Source organism: Salmo salar, chromosome 11, assembly GCF_965601325.2.
Source record: "Salmo salar chromosome 11, fSalSal1, whole genome shotgun sequence".
NCBI classification, from domain to species: Eukaryota; Metazoa; Chordata; class Actinopteri; order Salmoniformes; family Salmonidae; genus Salmo; species Salmo salar.
This window is the reverse complement of record NC_138301.1, coordinates 46,767,501-46,787,964: the sequence shown is the minus strand read 5'-3', so window position 1 is coordinate 46,787,964 and position 20,464 is coordinate 46,767,501. Positions and strand designations below refer to the sequence as shown.

General features: G+C 42.9%; 1 protein-coding gene across 1 annotated transcript; it reads right to left on the bottom strand.

Moving 5' to 3' along the window:
- Positions 1-5,615: 5,615 nt before the first annotated feature.
- On the bottom strand, positions 5,616-18,642 carry LOC106562859 (glycine amidinotransferase (L-arginine:glycine amidinotransferase)). Its single transcript, XM_014127899.3, has 9 exons — positions 18,453-18,642; positions 16,574-16,795; positions 16,138-16,333; positions 15,789-15,979; positions 11,126-11,263; positions 8,253-8,417; positions 7,734-7,797; positions 7,433-7,549; positions 5,616-7,204 (listed from the first exon to the last, which is right to left on the bottom strand). The coding sequence occupies exons 1-9, from the start codon at positions 18,519-18,521 to the stop codon at positions 7,092-7,094; spliced, it is 1,275 nt and encodes a 424-aa protein (XP_013983374.1). The 5' UTR covers positions 18,522-18,642; the 3' UTR covers positions 5,616-7,091.
- Between the last annotated feature and the right edge of the window lie 1,822 nt (positions 18,643-20,464).

The following is a 20,464-nucleotide window of genomic DNA, read 5'->3' as shown; positions in this document are numbered from 1 at the left end:
CACTTTAACCCTCTCTATGGTATGCACTATGAATAAGTCAAATTCAATGCAATTATAATACACACAATCAAAGTTGTCAACTTTGCTAGGTGTGACACAGCAAAAATCAATGATTATATCACTCCTAAATGATCACTCTGCAATCTCTTCATTCAAATAATGAATCTGTGAGCTAGCTCACAGATTACTGCACCTGTACATAGCCCATCTATAATTTAGCCCAAACAACTACCTCTTCCCCTACTGTATTTATTTATTTATTTTGCTCCTTTGCACCCCATTATTTATATTTCTACTTTGCACTTTCTTCCACTGCAAATCTACCATTCCAGTGTTTTACTTGCAATATTGTATGTACTTCGCCACCATGGCCTTTTTTTGCCTTTACCTCCCTCATCTCACCTCATTTGCTCACATTGTATATTGACTTATTTTTCTACTGTATTATTGACTGTATGTTTGTTTTACTCCATGTGTAACTCTGTGTTGTTGTATGTGTCAAACTGCTTTGCTTTATCTTGGCCAGGTTGCAATTGTAAATGAGAACTTGTTCTCAACTTGCCTACCTGGTTAAATAAAGGTGACATTTAAAAAATTAAAAAATAAAAGACTCAATCATGGGCACTCTTACTGACAGTTGTGGCTGCTCTGTGTGATGTATTGTTGTCTCTTGCCCTTTGTGCTGTTGTCTGTGTCCAATAAGGTTTGTACCATGTTTTGTGCTGCTACCATGTTGTTATGTTGTGTTGCTACCATGCTGTGTTGTCATGTGTTGCTGCCTTGCTATGTTGTCTTAGGTTGTTGTTGTGAAGGAACAGCTAAAGGAATGGCTGTGTGTTGTGTTGGGAGGACTAAAGGAATGGTTATGTGTTGTGTTGGGAGGACTAAAGGAATGGCTGTGTGTTGTGTTGGGAGGACTAAAGGAATGGCTGTGTGTTGTATTGGGAGGACTAAAGGAATTGCTGTGTGTTGTGTTGAGAGGACTAAAGGAATGGCTGTGTGTTGTGTTGAGAGGACTAAAGGAATGGTTATGTGTTGTGTTGGGAGGACTAAAGGAATGGCTGTGTGTTGTGTTGGGAGGACTAAAGGAATGGCTGTGTGTTGTGTTGGGAGGACTAAAGGAATGGTTATGTGTTGTGTTGGGAGGACTAAAGGAATGGCTGTGTGTTGGGAGGACTAAAGGAATGGTTAGGCGACCACTAGGATTAGCGATCCATTGAGCCTTAGCCCTGTACAGGCGCCTCAGCCTGGCCCAGATAGGACAATCCTCCTGGGGTCGGCCTGCTGCATTAAGGCCTGTTATGGAGCAACCTGGTCTGGGCTAGAGGAGGAATACCATCACCGTCTCAAAACACCAACTAGCACTTTAACCTGTACATATACTTATAAAACCGCACTCATTCAGCCCACTTTGCCTGCAAATATCCTTTACTATCTCATATTGTTGTTGTTTTAAATCAGTGATTTCCTCTGTACTGTCACAAGGTGTGGTTCAAGGAAGCAGGAGAGGTAGAGTCAAGCGCAGGAGACAGATGATTCCGTGAATACTTTAATATATACACACGGGAAAAAGGTATAAGCACGGTCGGGCAGGGCGTATAAATAAAACGCACCACCCTCTCCAAACATAACGCAGGGACGCAGCCCAATATAAACTCCGCGTAAAACACGGGCAGAGGAAAAACACAGAACCTCACTTCAAAACATGAGCCCTGACAAAAACAATCCCGCACAAAACACAAACCTACCTAGCTAGCCTAAATACCACCCCCCGACTAACAACTAATACAAAACAGGTGCGTGCCTATCCTAGACCTAACTAACAGAACGTAAAACAGAGGATCGGTGGAAGCTAGTAGGCCGGTGACGACGACCGCCGAGGAGGGGCGCCACCATCCGTAGGTGTCGTGACATGTACTGTATGTATGTATTGTGATTGCTGCTAAATCAATCGCCTCGTTGAGGACATTAAAGTTTTCTAAACTAACCTAAAACTAGTTCAGGGGCGCCAGGGTGGACAACTCCCTCTGGTCCTGGAGAGGGTTTCAGGGAATGCATGGTTTTGTTCCACCATAGCACTAACCCACCTAATTGAAGTAATCAGAGCTGGGCTGGAACCACAGTCAGCATCCACACAGCAGCTCTGAACGACTGCAGTTACTCTTCTGAGCTACATGTAGTTGAGTTGTAGATGGTAGGAATACATGTCAAACATCAGTCTGGTTGTTTCAGCTCAGTGACAAGATGACCCTAATGAACCCTACGTACTCAGACTACATGCTATCAGATATGGCTATAGCCACAGTACATACTATCAGATATGGCTATAGCCACAGTACATACTATCAGATATGGCTATAGCCACAGTACATACTATCAGATATGGCTATAGCCACAGTACATACTATCAGATATGGCTATAGCCACAGTACATACAATCAGATATGGCTATAGCCACAGTACATACTATCAGATATGGCTATAGCCACAGTACATGCTATCAGATATGGCTATAGCCACAGTACATACTATCAGATATGGCTATAGCCACAGTACATACTATCAGATATGGCTATAGCCACAGTACATACTATCAGATATGGCTATAGCCACAGTACATACTATCAGATATGGCTATAGTCACAGTACATGCTATCAGATATGGCTATAGCCACAGTACATACTATCAGATATGGCCATAGCCACAGTATATACTATCAGATATGGCTATAGCCACAGTACATGCTATCAGATATGGCTATAGTCACAGTACATACTCCAGTAGTTACTGGAGGGAGGTTATTAATTTACTAAAGGTTTTAGGGGTTAAATATGGGAGTGTAGTTTGTCTTATGTTGTTAATACTGAAAATAGATTAACATCATGATTATATAACTGTTATTAAACTGTGTAGTCCACAATGGTCATGATTATATAACTGTTATTAAACTGTGTAGTCCACAATGGTCATGATTATATAACTGTTATTAAACTGTGTAGTCCACAATGGTCATGATTTTATAACTGTGATTAAACTGTGTAGTCCACAATGGTCATGATTATATAACTGTTATTAAACTGTGTAGTCCACAATGGTCATGATTATATACCACTGTTGATTAAACTGTGTAGTCCACAATGGTCATGATTATATAACTGTTATTAAACTGTGTAGTCCACAATGGTCATGATTATATAACTGTTATTAAACTGTGTAGTCCACAATGGTCATGATTATATAACTGTTATTAAACTGTGTAGTCCACAATGGTCATGATTTTATAACTGTGATTAAACTGTGTAGTCCACAATGGTCATGATTATATAACTGTTATTAAACTGTGTAGTCCACAATGGTCATGATTATATAACTGTTATTAAACTGTGTAGTCCACAATGGTCATGATTATATAACTGTTATTAAACTGTGTAGTCCACAATGGTCATGATTATATAACTGTTATTAAACTGTGTAGTCCACAATGGTCATGATTTTATAACTGTTATTAAACTGTGTAGTCCACAATGGTCAAACAATGTGGTGAAAGACTAAACATGAACATGACCCTGGTGTACTGTGAATAAGGTAAAGGGTCTCAGTCTTGTAAATAAGCCCTTCCAACCCCACAACCTGACTCACTGACTGTAACCTACATTCTTTACTGTCCTGTTGTGGTGTCAATCTGATTAGGGATCAGCAGGTAGGCTTCTAAGTGACATAAAGCGTCCTGTCAGCCAGGAGCCATCTGCTAACTTTCATTCTGTCACAGGCAGCCAGAATGTACACTAGCCCAGCCTATCTTCCTATTCTAGTCTGTAGTCTAATAGCAATATGCGTTCATTGTAGGCTATAGAGTAGGCCTACGTTCATTAGTTAACATTTATAAAATATTATACGATTATAAATTGTCAAACCTCGGGTTGCGATGACTGTGGTCCATTATTTCCCGACGTCTCTTTTTCAATTGGCCAACTGTGCGTTTTGTTGCCTTCCATCTCGAACTCCCCCCCCCCCCCCCAAAAAAAAAATAAATCTCGTCAGTTTTGACTTTCTTCCATTCACATTTACGGTCGGACACCGGGTGGGTTGTCATCATACCTGCATGGTAACTAGGCTACCCTGTGCGTAAAAGCGCGCGGCTATCTGCCTATTTGGAGCACCTTGTTCATTCAACAACAAGCCCATTGAACAGCTAGACTAAACAACTTTTCTTTAACTAAGCGAGATAACTTCTCTAACTATGTTACTTTACCACCTCTCCCTGGATTAATTCAACTTAAAACATTTGAATGAGCGCCAACGAGTTTACAATGTATCATTTAGCCGTTCACCAGATCGCATTCAGGTGTTTGTTTTGTTGTTCTTGAAGTGGGACACACGACCACTCCAATCCTTATGAACCGCCCCTTAGAGCGCGTCCTGTAGCTAATGAAAAGCAACAGGCTAATCATGTTCTGTTTGTACAGGCTAGTGGCTAATCCTCAAAAAGGCCAACTTTTGAAGTAGAACAAAACACAACCAGATTTATTCACATCCCTAATGTCTCCCATTTATGAAATGGATAGTTGTGAACAAAATATTTTATTACAAAAGTGGGTAAATAGATAGTTATTGTGACTCCAAACATGCAGAATAATGCTTGGCTGGAGGGGGTGGAGTGGGCTACATATGTTCATGTAACCCAATATTGCCAGATCTGATATTGCTCAATACTGGCCCAACGCTCTGACCACTAGGCTACCTGCTGGTTACTGTCCCAACGCTCTGACCACTAGAATACCTGCTGCCCCAATTTAACCACCTTTGCAATAAAATATTTTTACTCAACCATCCATTTCATAAATGGGAGACATTAGAGATGTGAAAAAAACATGATTGTGTTTTGTTCCACCTCGGGTTTCTCCCAAATGTGGAGGCCTTGTCTCTAGCCTATATGTATACATGACTGTTTATTTATTTATTTATTTATTTATTGTTTCACCTTTATTTAACCAGGTAGGCTAGTTGAGAACAAGTTCTCATTTACAACTGCGACCTGACTGTACTGTACTGAATGGACAGACAGGTTGGTAACTGTAGTAGTATACCTAGTTTGTTCATTCATTCTTTATTTATTTAATTTTATTAAATTTTATTTAACCAGGTAGGCCAGTTGAGAACAAGTTCTCATTTACAACTGCGACCTGGCCAAGATAAAGCAAAGCAGTTCGACACATACAACAACACAGAGTTGCACATGGAGTAAAACAAACATACAGTCAATAACATTACAGGAACTGGGTTGTTATAACTAGGTTGCTTAAGCCACTATGGGACTTTGTCAGCTGAGACAGATAGTTTTATTCAATGTGAATAAGCTCATTGAGTTATTTGATATAAACATTTATTGAGTCAGTCCCCCTGGTTGGGTTGACAGACAGACAGACAGACAGACAGACAGACAGACAGACAGACAGACAGACAGACAGACAGACAGACAGACAGACAGACAGACAGACAGACAGACAGACAGACAGACAGACAGACAGACAGACAGACAGACAGACAGACAGACAGACAGACAGACCAAATATAACAATAATGATATAATATTAAATGTAATAATAATGACATATTTCTCCCAAAATGTATTTTTTTATTTTTTATCATTTACATTGCATCCTTGAGCCATCTTCAATGCTTTGGAACAATCAAATATCAATTCAAGATCCAAAACACTTGATCTCCAAGAGTACATTACATGTGCATCAAGGAAAAAACTACTACGAACGTAAACTAGGATTGTAATGACGTAAACACATGCTGTGTCCCAAATGGTACCCTATTCTATATATAATACACTACTTTATGCACTATACACGGATTAGGGTGCCATTTGGGACACATCTAGTGACCTCCTGAACCCTATTGGTCTTTTGACCATGCAAACAGAAGCAGCTTAGCAGTGTAATGAAAATAACTAGCATAGATCTGGCTCTGTTGCTATTGTAGAAGACAGCAGAGGCATAAGGTATCAGACCGGGACAAATACATAGTGTAAAATACTTATGTAAAATACTTGAAAAAATACATGTACTTGAAAGTATTTGAGTTGCACTTGATTTAGCTTGGCGTTTGTACTTCTGGGACCATATTACATTGGTTATATTCTACCGGTCCAAACTAAATTAAGTGCAGTATTTGAAAGTATTTGAAAGTATTTGAAAGTATTTGATATTCGACCCAGGTCTGCAAGGTATCACAATATCTGATATGGACCTCATTCTCCTTTTAAGAAAATATATAAAAGGCTAATTTCTGGGAAACAATGAAAAATGTATGAGCCCAAATAAAATACATATATATATATATATATATATATATATATATATATAGTATAATATAGTATTCATTTGTCTTAATTGATTCATTCTTTTCTCATTTTTTTTTTTTTACAAAATAGAAATACCTGAGATAAGAAAAACCATATTGTGTAATAATAATGATCTACTATAAAAAAGTTTGACACATTCTTTTAGATAAAAAAAAAAACGTATAAAAAAAAATCATATGGCAGCATCAATTGATAATTGACATAAATGTTGATCTTTTTTTTCTGAGTTCTCAAAAGGTAGTAGTATAACGAACATCCACTCAGGGCTCTGGTCAAAAGAAGTGCACTACATAAGGAATAGGGTGCCATTTCAGACGCAGACCAAGTGTGATGTCATGGTTATCATACCCATAAAGTAGCCTACCCTGCCCTCTTTACAAACAACTCGATTTTTGATGTTACTTAGAGTCGTTCAGATGGTACAACGTTGCTTCACAATAGCCAAGCCAGAAATACAGTATGTATTGAGAATATTGAGTACTTATGTTTTTTTTCTTTCTAAAAATCAAGTTTAAAAAAAAAAACTTTTGTTGTTGTTTAGCGTTAAAATTAACGCATAACCAAGCGTTTTCGCCAAAGGCACTGTCATGCACATAACTGTTTACTTAAAATCAACACGTGGTTTTCATTTTTTTAAATTGACAAATCAACTGAAGATTGTTGATTGGGACTTTAACCTTACTTAAGCTCAATAAAAACTGTCTGTTTCTGGCATGGCTAGTGGAAGTAGGACTCGAGGGAACCACGGCGACGCACGTCGGTAGTCCAGCAGTGGAAGCCTCCTCCCAGGGAGTTGGCGTGGCGGATGTTCACCTTGATGGTCTTGATACCTGGAGAATGGAGGGAGGGAGCGAGGGAGTCAGATAAACCAGAGGAATGGCAGTTGTCAAAAGGTCTGTCTTGGAACTTTATCTGAACTAACTTCAACAAACTAATCAAATCTATCAATCACTAAATAAAGATAAAAGGTCAAGAACTAAATGGTTGAATAAAATACTTAGTGGAGGGATTCTAATGAATAGGTCATAGGTCATACATGAAGGTCATGCTCTACTCACCAAGGTTCTCAAACATCTTGTGGATGGTGTGCTCGTTGGCATCACACATAACCCGTTTGGGATCCAGCATCAAGACATTCATGGACAGCCACTTAGAGGACATCCACAGAGGGTGATCTGATGGGACAACAGGTAGATTTACTAACCAGACACTCATAGATATCGTCACACCATGAAAAGACCACACCGACAGTGGTGAGTATGAGTTGTCTATCAACAAATCAGGAAGTGCTAGAAATAGGGTTGTCTTTTGTTGATTGGTGTCTTGAATTCCCAAACAACAACAACAACAACATCATACCATCTGGAATCAGAGGGGTTGGAGGCTTCACCACGGTCCAGCCGGCCTTCTCAAACATCTCCACCTGAAGGAGAGAAATCAGAGATGCTGTGAGTCAGACAGAGAGGTCTCTTCCCATGTAGCGTTTTATCAGTTACAGCACCCCTCCACTAGAGGGCACTGCAGGAATGTATATACAGGGGGAAAGGGTAAACTGGTCAGGACTGTAATTTCTTGTTTCTCTCTCCTCTCTCTCTCTCTCTCTCTCTCTCTCCATCCCTCCCCATCTCTCTCTCTCCTCTCTCTCTCTCCATTCCTCCCCGTCTCTCTCCTCTCATTCTCTCTTCACTCCCTCCCTCTCTCTGCACCCCCTCCCTCTCTCTGCACCCCCTCCCTCTCTCTCTCTCTCTCTCCATCCCTCCCCAACTCTCTCTCTCCATTCCTCCCTGTCTCTCTCCTCTCATTCTCTCTTCACTCCCTCCCTCTCTCTGCACCCCCCCCCCCCCCCACGCTCTTTCTCTCTCTCTCCATCTGACTGACCTGACGACAGGGACGGTCAGGGTTGGACAGCACCAGTCCCGGCCCGATGATGTTGAAGGTGGCGTCGATGTGCATGGGGTTGGGGTCCTTGAATGAGATGATGTGGACCTTGTAGTCCGGGGCAAGATGGCGACGCATCCACTCAATCCCCATGTAGTTTGTAACCTGGAAATAGAGAAATAATGACTGGAATCAATCAACAATAAATTGTTTACACTTTTTATGTAAAAGTCCTCTATTATTGACATATTATTCACTAAAGAATGACGTGTTTAAATGATACCTAATAATTGCTTAGTAATATCTAGTACTAATATTTATACACCATTTGGTACCTGGTAGTTACCAAAATGTGTTGAATTATTCAACAGCAAGTTCCAGAAAGTACCTATTGAAATCATATAATTTCCTTGTGAATACCAGGTAAACACTTTCTGAGACATAAAAGAAAGTGTTGCCTTACCCAATTCATTACCTTCACTAGTTAACACTGTGGTCCTACAGAGCACCCAATTCATTACCATCACTAGATAACACTGTGGTCCTACAGAGCACCCAATTCATTACCTTCACTAGTTAACACTGTGGTCCTACAGAGCACCCAATTCATTACCTTCACTAGTTAACACTGTGGTCCTACAGAGCATCCAATTCATTACCTTCACTTGTTAACACCGTGGTCCTACAGAGCACCCAATTCATTACCTTCACTAGTTAACACTGTGGTCCTACAGAGCACCCGATTCATTACCTTCACTAGTTAACACTGTGGTCCTACAGAGCACCCAATTAATTACCTTCACTAGTTAACACTGTGGTCCTACAGAGCACCCGATTCATTACCTTCACTAGTTAACACTGTGGTCCTACAGAGCACCCAATTAATTACCTTCACTAGTTAACACTGTGGTCCTACAGAGCACCCGATTCATTACCTTCACTAGTTAACACTGTGGTCCTACAGAGCACCAAATTCATAACCTTCACTAGTTAACACCGTGGTCCTACAGAGCACCCGATTCATTACCTTCACTAGTTAACACTGTGGTCTTACAGAGCACCCAATTCATTACTTTCACTAGTTAACACTGTGGTCCTACAGAGCATCCAATTCATTACCATCACTAGTTAACACTGTGGTCCTACAGAGCATCCAATTCATTACCATCACTAGTTAACACCGTGGTCCTACAGAGCACCCAATTCATTACCTTCACTAGTTAACACCGTGGTCCTACAGAGCACCCAATTCATTACCTTCACTAGTTAACACCGTGGTCCTACAGAGCACCCAATTCATTACCTTCACTAGTTAACACCGTGGTCCTACAGAGCACCCAATTCATTACCTTCACTAGTTAACACTGTGGTCCTACAGAGCACCCAATTCATTACCTTCACTAGTTAACACTGTGGTCCTACAGAGCACCCAATTCATTACCTTCACTAGTTAACACTGTGGTCCTACAGAGCACCCAATTCATTACCATCACTAGATAACACTGTGGTCCTACAGAGCACCCAATTCATTACCTTCACCAGTTAACACCGTGGTCCTACAGAGCACCCAATTCATTACCTTCACTAGTTAACACTGTGGTCCTACAGAGCACCCAATTAATTACCTTTACTAGATAACACTGTGGTCCTACAGAGCACCCAATTCATTACCTTCACTAGTTAACACTGTGGTCCTACAGAGCACCCAATTCATTACCTTCACTAGTTAACACTGTGGTCCTTCAGATCACCCAATTCATTACCTTCACTAGATAACACCGTGGTCCTACAGAGCACCCAATTCATTACCTGTCATTGACAAACAATAAAAGGCCTCAAAGGGACTCAATGTGTTCAGTGAGCCAGGAATCCGTCTAAACACCAGTTGTCTGTTCTGTCGGCTTGCTTCTTGCTACAGACTGGGGATCTAATTGTAGCTAGGCAGTGTAGGCTTCTGTTGGGCAAGTTCTGCATCCTTAAAATATTTAGTCTCTTTATTAGGTGAACTGTAGCTACACTATAAGGCCAAAACAACGACACCTGGTCGTTCAACATCTCATTCCAATATCATGGGCATTAATATGGAGTTGTTCCCCTCCCTTTGCTGCTATAACAGCCTCCACTATTCTGGGAAGGCTTTACACTAGATGTTGGAACATTGCTGCAGGGGACTTGCTTCCATTCAGCCACAAGAGCATTAGTGAGGTCGGGCCCTGAAGTTGGGTGATTAGGCCTGGCTCGCTGTCAGCGTTCCAATCCCAAAGGTGTTCAATGGGGTTGAGGTCAGGGCTCTGTGCAGGCCAGTCAAGTTCTTCCACACCGCTCTCGACAAACCATTTCTGAGAGACCATTTCATGAAGCTCCCAACGAACAGTTATTGTGCTGTTATACGTTGCTTCCAGAGGCAGTTTGGAACTTGGTAGTGAGTGTTGCAACCGAGGACAGATGATTTTTAAACGCTACGCACTTCAGCAGTCCGTAGTCACGTTCTGTGAGCTTCTGTGGCCTACCATTCTGTGTCTGAGCCGTTGTTGCTCCTAGTTGTTTACACTTCACAATAACAGCACTTACAGTTGACGGGGACAGTTCTATTAGGGCAGAAATTTGACGAACTGACTTGTTGGAAAGGTAGCATCCTATGACGGTGCCACGTTGAAAGTCACTGAGCTCTTCAGTAAGGCCATTCTACTGCCAATGTTTGTCTATGGAGCTTGCGTGGCTGTGTACTCGATTTTATACACCTGTAAGCAACGGGTGTGGCTGAAATAGATGAATCCACTAATTTCAAGGGGTGTCCACATACTTTTTTTTAGATTAAGGAGTGAACACAGTGTGACTCTATAAACGAATATGTGGCATTGTGGCCTCCAAACCTGACTCCTCTGGACAAACAGATCCCTGCCAGCTCTGATGAAGTCAGCGGCGTCGAAGCACGGCTCGTGTTCGGTGGTGACAAACTTTCCCTGGGCAGCCAGCTTGTGTCTGTCTTCCACCGTGCGGATGGGGTACTCCTGGAGGGGGCAGAGAGAAAGACAGATTAGAGAGACAGACAGGTTAGTCTGGAGGGGGCAGAGAGAGAGACAGATTAGAGAGACAGACAGGTTAGTCCTGGAGGGGGGCAGAGAGAGAGACAGATTAGAGAGACAGACAGGTTAGTCCTGGAGGGGGGGGAAGAGATAGAGACAGATTAGAGAGACAGACAGGGCAGAGAGAGAGACAGGTTAGTCCTGGAGGGGGGCAGAGAGAGAGACAGATTAGAGAGACAGACAGGATAGTCCTGGAGGGGGGCAGAGAGAGAGAGACAGATTAGAGAGACAGACAGGTTAGTCCTGGAGGGGGACAGCGAGAGAGACAGATTAGAGAGACAGACAGGTTAGTCCTGGAGGGGGCAGAGAGAAAGACAGATTAGAGAGACAGACAGGTTAGTCCTGGAGGGGGAAGAGAGAGAGAGAGACAGATTAGAGAGACAGACAGGTTAGTCCTGGAGGGGGCAGAGAGAGAGACAGATTAGAGAGACAGACAGGTTAGTCCCGGAGGTGGGCAGAGAGAGAGACAGATTAGAGAGACAGACAGGTTAGTCCCGGAGGTGGGCAGAGAGAGAGAGAGACAGATTAGAGAGACAGACAGGTTAGTCTGGAGGGGGCAGAGAGAGAGACAGATTAGAGAGACAGACAGGTTAGTCCTGGAGGGGGGCAGCGAGAGAGACAGATTAGAGAGACAGACAGGTTAGTCCTGGAGGGGACAGAGAGAGAGAGACAGATTAGAGAGACAGACATGTTAGTCCTGGAGGGGGGCAGAGAGAAAGAGAGAGAGACAGATTAGAGAGACAGACAGGTTAGTCCTGGAGGGGGCAGAGAGAGAGACAGATTAGAGAGACAGACAGGTTAGTCCCGGAGGTGGGCAGAGAGAGAGACAGATTAGAGAGACAGACAGGTTAGTCCCGGAGGTGGGCAGAGAGAGAGAGAAAGATTAGAGAGACAGACAGGTTAGTCTGGAGGGGGCAGAGAGAGAGAGACAGATTAGAGAGACAGACAGGTTAGTCCTGGAGGGTGGCAGAGAGAGAGAGACAGATTAGAGAGACAGACAGGTTAGTCCTTGTGGGGGGCAGCGAGAGAGACAGATTAGAGAGACAGACAGGTTAGTCCTGGAGGGGGCAGAGAGAAAGACAGATTAGAGAGACAGACAGGTTAGTCCTGGAGGGGGCAGAGAGAGAGACAGATTAGAGAGACAGACAGGTTAGTCCTGGAGGGGGCAGAGAGAGAGACAGATTAGAGAGACAGACAGGTTAGTCCTGGAGGGTGCAAAGAGAGAGACAGATTAGAGAGACAGACAGGTTAGTCTGGAGGGGGCAGAGAGAGAGACAGATTAGAGAGACAGACAGGTTAGTCCTGGAGGGGGGCAGAGAGAGAGAGAGATTAGAGAGACAGACAGGTTAGTCCTGGCGGGTGCAAATAGAGAGACAGATTAGAGAGACAGACAGGTTAGTCCTGGAGGGTGCAAAGAGAGAGACAGATTAGAGAGACAGACAGGTTAGTCCTGGAGGGGGCAGAGATAGAGACAGATTAGAGAGACAGACAGGTTAGTCCTGGAGGGGGGCAGAGAGAGAGAGAGAGACAGATTAGAGAGACAGACAGGTTAGTCCTGGAGGGGGCAGAGAGAGAGAGACAGATTAGAGAGACAGACAGGTTAGTCCTGGAGGGGGGCAGAGAGAGAGACAGATTAGAGAGACAGACAGGTTAGTCCTGGAGGGGGCAGAGATAGAGACAGATTAGAGAGACAGACAGGTTAGTCCTGGAGGGGGGCAGAGAGAGAGAGAGACAGATTAGAGAGACAGACATGTTAGTCCTGGAGGGGGGCAGAGAGAGAGAGAGAGAGAGACAGATTAGAGAGACAGACAGGTTAGTCCTGGAGGGGGGCAAAGAGAGAAACAGATTAGAGAGACAGACAGGTTAGTCTGGAGGGGGCAGAGAAAGAGACAGATTAGAGAGACAGACAGGTTAGTCCCGGAGGGGGGCAGAGAGAGAGACAGATTAGAGAGACAGACAGGTTAGTCCTGGCGGGTGCAAATAGAGAGACAGATTAGAGAGACAGACAGGTTAGTCCTGGAGGGTGCAAAGAGAGAGACAGATTAGAGAGACAGACAGGTTAGTCCTGGAGGGGGCAGAGATAGAGACAGATTAGAGAGACAGACAGGTTAGTCCTGGAGGGGGGCAGAGAGAGAGAGAGACAGATTAGAGAGACAGACATGTTAGTCCTGGAGGGGGGCAGAGAGAGAGAGAGAGAGACAGATTAGAGAGACAGACAGGTTAGTCCTGGAGGGGGCAGAGAGAGAGACAGATTAGAGAGACAGACAGGTTAGTCCCAGAGGTGGGCAGAGAGAGAGAGACAGATTAGAGAGACAGACAGGTTAGTCCCGAAGGTGGGCAGAGAGAGAGAGACAGATTAGAGAGACAGACAGGTTAGTTTGGAGGGGCAGAGAGAGAGACAGATTAGAGAGACAGACAGGTTAGTCCTGGAGGGGGGCAGAGAGAGAGACAGATTAGAGAGACAGACAAGTTAGTCCTGGAGGGGGGGGCAGAGATAGAGACAGATTAGAGAGACAGACAGGGCAGAGAGAGAGACAGGTTAGTCCTGGAGGGGGGAAGAGAGAGAGACAGATTAGAGAGACAGATAGGGCAGAGAGAGAGAGAGAGACAGGTTAGCGAGACAGACAGGGCAGAGAGAGACAGACAGGTTAGTCCTGGAGGGGGGAAGAGAGAGCGACAGATTAGAGAGACAGACAGGGCAGAGAGAGACAGACAGGTTAGTCCTGGAAGGGGGAAGAGAGAGAGACAGGTTAGAGAGACAGACAGGGCAGAGAGAAACAGACAGGTTAGTCCTGGAGGGGGGAAGAGAGAGAGACAGATTAGAGAGATAGGCAGGGCAGATAGAGAGAGACAGGTTAGAGAGACAGACAGGGCAGAGAGAGAGACAGGTTAGTCCTGGCGGGGGGAAGAGAGAGAGACAGATTAGAGAGATAGACAGGGCAGATAGAGAGAGACAGGTTAGAGAGACAGACAGGGCAGATAGAGAGAGACAGGTTAGTCCTGGAGGGGGGAATAGAGAGAGACAGATTAGAGAGACAGACAGGGCAGAGAGAGAGAGAGACAGGTTAGTCCTGGAGTGGGGAGGAGGATCAGACAGAGGTCAGAGACTGACTGGTTTAAAGGTAGACTCAGTGATAAACAAAGTAAACAGCAGTATCGGGACGATTTCCGCAACAACAGAGTTGAAACATGAAGCTAAACTTCTCCACTGTTTTTGGCAGGCTGCAGCCATCACACTGCAGCAGAGTGAAGTGTACCCATACAGATACTCTGTGTGAGTGCATCTTCTTGCATCACACTCATATTAAATATCTTTGGTCAACCCTGCTGCTCATGGCAATGTCACATCTCTGAGTCTCAGTTTAAGGAGAGATCAGAGAAACTGACAGGTTGGAACGGGGGGGTTGATTATCTACAGCCATTAAGTTATGAGTCTCAGTTTAAGGAGAGATCAGAGAAACTGACAGGTTGGAACGGGGGGGGTTGATTATCTACAGCCATTAAGTTATGAGTCTCAGTTTAAGGAGAGATCAGAGAAACTGACAGGTTGGAACGGGGGGGGGGGGGTTGATTATCTACAGCCATTAAGTTATGAGTCTCAGTTTAAGGAGAGGTCAGAGAAACTGACAGGTTGGAACGGGGGGGTTGATTATCTACAGCCATTAAGTTATGAGTCTCAGTTTAAGGAGAGATCAGAGAAACTGACAGGTTGGAACGGGGGGGGTTGATTACCTACAGCCATTAAGTTATGAGTCTCAGTTTAAGGAGAGATCAGAGAAACTGACAGGTTGGAACGGGGGGTTGATTATCTACAGCCATTAAGTTATGAGTCTCAGTTTAAGGAGAGATCAGAGAAACTGACAGGTTGGAACGGGGGGGGTTGATTACCTACAGCCATTAAGTTATGAGTCTCAGTTTAAGGAGAGATCAGAGAAACTGACAGGTTGGAACGGGGGGTTGATTATCTACAGCCATTAAGTTATGAGTCTCAGTTTAAGGAGAGATCAGAGAAACTGACAGGTTGGAACGGGGGGTTGATTATCTACAGCCATTAAGTTGTCATGTAGGAACTGTGTACCTTTAAATGGCCCATTGCCACATGAGTAAAATACACACCCTGTTCTTGGGCCAAATCTCATGAGTAATACAAACACACTAAATTTGGGCCTAATCTCATGGGTAATACAAATACACTAAACTTGGGCCTAATCTCATGGGTAATACAAACACAGTAAATTTGGGCCTAATCTCATGGGTAATATGTCACTTCTAGCATGATATATGAGATATGGCCAAAGCACAGAGTAATCTATGCCACGTATAGTCTACGCTTTTATTCACCGCGGTTTACATAACAGTGAATGCATGTTTAGTATGTGATCCCTGCAGGAACAGAGACTCTGAAGTGAGTGAGACAGTCTCGGGGTCAGGATGGCATCTAACACCTCACCTGATCGTACAGCTCATCAGACATGGTGGGTTTTGGGGGGGTCGTCCACTTGGCACCCTTTCTGAAGTACTCCTTGATGAGGGGTCTGTAGGCCCGGTACTCAAAGAAGCGGGACCTCCAGGCCATGGGAGCCTCGATAATCTCATTCCCCACCACCATGAGGATGTCTCTGGGCATGGCAGCGTACATGCCTGGGTGGAGAAGAGGAGACATGTTAGAGACACACAGGGTTTTTTACTCATTGTTCAGGTGGTGAATTTTCTATCAAACAATCAATAATTCAACCAACCAACCAAAAAACAATCAATTAACCAATCAATCAATCCCGTAGCGCTCCCCCTCTGCCTACCAGTAGAGGTGAAGTCTGGAGTGTTGTACTCGAAGGACCAGTCCATGGGTTCAGGTCTCTGAACTGTAACTCCCTCCATGCGGAGAATATTGCACATTTCTTCAATCTCAGCAACAGCTTTCTTCAAGTGGTCCTCAGGAAAGCTTTGGCCCCCATACTTCTGGTAGAAGGGCCAATGCTTCTCATATGTGTTAGCCTGTTGACAAAAGTTCAATACGTAATTTACTCTAATGATTTATATTTTATTTGAGCTGGTGAGTCCCATTAAAGATTTGAATGTATTTGGCAAGGAAGCCGTTGCTATTTGGAATAAGCAAATTTTGCATCAACTCAATGCAATAATAATATATTTCTATATTTATGATGCATACATCTCAGTTTGAACATAGTGTAGATTTGCTCTACATAATTGTGAGTTCTGACTTGATGACCTCACCTTGACCTCTACTGTGAAAGGAGGGACGCGCGCGTTCTCGGCGCGGCCTACGATCACCTCTTCGAGCGGGTCCCATTCGTTGTAGGCGCAGACAGGACACTCCTGTAGCTCAGGCTCAGTGACAGCGTTCTCCTCCAGGGCGCGTTGCGGCTGCGCGGCAGCGGCGGAACTCGAGTAGCTCTGGAACGCGCCCTGAACCCAGCCAGTCATGGCGCGGCCGAGCTGCGGGAAGATGAACAGCCGCGTCAGTATCATCCACTCACATGTCACGGTGTGGTCACACATTTCATGTAATGTTTAGAATTACAGGAAATGTGCTGTAAAACTGAAACCTTTTCTCTCAACCTCATGGCAAAATGTGTACAATAGCATCATATTAGCTATAAAACTGCAAATGCTTATCTTTGCCCCATAGCAAAATGTGTAGCATTGTAGGAAGTTAGTTGTTTTCCCCCAAAAAAAATCCTTAATCATGTTTCGCTCAGACCTTGCGGGGCGCGAAACTGTGGTATGCCACTGAGTCATACTGCTGGCTCCGCAACGCAACACACTGGGTCACACTGCTGGCTCCGCAACGCAACACACTGGGTCACACTGCTGGCTCCGCAACGCAACACACTGGGTCACACTGCTGGCTCCGCAACGCAACACACTGGGTCACACTGCTGGCTCCGCAACGCAACACACTGGGTCACACTGCTGGCTCCGCAACGCAACACACTGGGTCACACTGCTGGCTCCGCAACGCAACACACTGGGTCACACTGCTGGCTCCGCAACGCAACACACTGGGTCACACTGCTGGCTCCGCAACGCAACACACTGGGTCACACTGCTGGCTCCGCAACGCAACACACGATTACAGGGCCATTCACAGGTTTACCATATAACATTATATTATAATCAAATTGATTAAGATATTAAGCTTCCATGTGGATTTGTTTTATATATTTTTCCAATCAGTAGTTGAACTGAGGTGATTCTTCAAGTCCTGACCATGATAACTATGGTTTAAAGGTAAGTAGACCAAGGACTAACCTGTTAGCTTAATCTGTTGCAGTAAGCCTTATCATACACATTCTACATTTCACAAAGACAGATGCATTACAAGGCCAAAAGGAAAACCATTGGTCAATATAAGGTAAAGCCTAACGGAGCTGTGTTAGATATGGCCTGTTGGTTTAGAGTCAAGGTGCGCTTGATAAACGCACTTATCTTGGTTGGAGGTATAATTTCATGGGGTCAGCGGGAGCATGCGCAGCTCTCCGTGTCAGTGGGTTCAGGGAGGGCCCGCAACAGCTGTCCACTGTCACTCACGCGCAAAGATTTGCTGCCGGACACATTTCTCTCTCTTACACATTTCCAAATAAAGCAGAAACGTTCTCTTCCAATAAATACATAGGTTAAAGTTTTAATTTCTGTAGCAAGTTTGCATTCTACTTTGTGCAGAAGGAATTTACTTAATTCTCAATTCCAGAGAACAGCATGCGAAATTCTTGAGTGACGCAAGTAATGCTGCTATATTCGTTTTACTTTAAACAAAAACTCGTCTATGTCCGGACAAAATCAATTAATGAAAGAAAATGACATGCTTTTTGATTGGTAGGCCTACATTTATTTGAGTATTTTGCTGTGAAAAGAAAGAGTAAGAAAATAGCCTATTCATTTTATTTTAAAGAATAATGTTCAAAGTAATCAGAACAAACTCAATTAATAAAAAAATATATATTCTAATTATAAAAAACTTAAATGAAATGTGTTCACTTTTCTGAGTGACAGCCAACAGCTGTTTGCCGCAGCTGCGCTCTCCTGAGAGATCTCCACATTTTATGATTTTGTACATTTCTGAATAAACAAAAAACAGGAACTAAATACCAACCATAGCTCCGATCAGATGGGCGGCCTCGGCCCCCCTGCTACCTCCTCTGAGACACCTGACTCGCAGCATTGTCCGACCTGATAATGGTGATGGCTATTTGGGATATTCTAGCAGCGGGCGGCTTCGCGGCAGGACAAGATCCACCTGAATGTCAGGAGTTCTGAGAATGAATGGAAGACCCTTCGCTTTCTGATGCCTCTTTATATCCGCTCGCAGGGCGCCTCGAGGCATTGGGACAAGTTGTGGGGGGGGGGGGGCAGCCAACGTGACTTGAGAAAAATGTTCCCTGAAATTCTACACCTTACGCCAGCACATTCTTATCAGCCGCACACCCAATCTCTCCCACCACACAAATGGAAGAAAGTAACGTTACTGACTGATCCGTTTATATAAGTGGTTTTCAGTAACATCTGAAACGTTGCAGACAGACTACAACCCCCCAAAATATTAAAAGTTAGTGAATAACATTTGCATATCACCATTCAATGACGAGATTATTAAACCTATTGCCTGAAAAGGGAATTGAGACATTTCTGAGATAATTGCATGATGTTTCAAAACAGGGCAGATTGCACTTGTATGTCATTGTGTGTTACTGTAAGATGAATCAATTCAACTATGTGATTTATAACATGTTGATGGAACAGAGGCTGTGTGTGGGACACTGCACTAGTGATAACATGAGGCAGGCTATAGGAGGTTATGGATGAGTGCAGTTCAGACTTCCAGCAAGATAGCATATGGTTCTATAATATTCAAGGTGAATGTTAATGTACATTTCTGGATTTGCAATATCTTGTGCATTTGTGTCAGATTTAAAGAGCAATATTGTACAAGGCCAAAACTGCAACAGTAGATACATACTGTAGATACATACAGTAGATATATACTATAGATACATACTATAGATAGATACAGTAGATACATACTATAGACAGATACTATAGATACATACAGTAGATACATACTGTAGATACATACTGTAGATACATACTATAGATACATACTATAGATACATACAGTAGATACATACTGTAGATACATACTATAGATACATACTGTAGATACATACTATAGATACATACTATAGATAGATACAGTAGATACACACTGTAGATACATACTGTAGATACATACAGTAGATATATACTATAGATACATACTGTAGATACATACTATAGATAGATACAGTAGATACATACTGTAGATACATACAGTAGATAGATACTATAGATACATACTATAGATAGATACAGTAGATACATACTGTAGATACATACTGTAGATAGATACTATAGATACATACTATAGATAGATACAGTAGATACATACTGTAGTTATATACTATAGATACATACTGTAGATACATACTGTAGATAGATACAGTAGATACATACTATAGATAGATACAGTAGATACATACTGTAGATACATACTGTAGATACATACAGTAGATATATACTATAGATAGATACAGTAGATACATACTATAGATAGATACAGTAGATACATACTATAGATAGATACTATAGATAGATACAGTAGATACATACTGTAGATACATACCATAGATACATACAGTATATACATACTGTAGATACATACTATAGATAGATACAGTAGATACATACTATAGATAGATACTGTAGATACATACTATAGATAGATACTATAGATACATACCATAGATACATACTGTAGATGGATACTATAGATACATACTATAGATAGATACTATAGATACATACTGTAGATAGATACTATAGATAGATACTATAAATAGATACAGTAGATACGTACTATAGATAGATACTGTAGATACATACTATAGATACATACTGTAGATAGATACTATAGATACATACTGTAGATAGATACTATAGATAGATACAGTAGATACATACTATAGATAGATGCTGTAGATACATACTATAGATACATACTATAGATACATACTGTAGATAGATACAGTAGATAGATACTATAGATACATACTATAGATACATACTGTA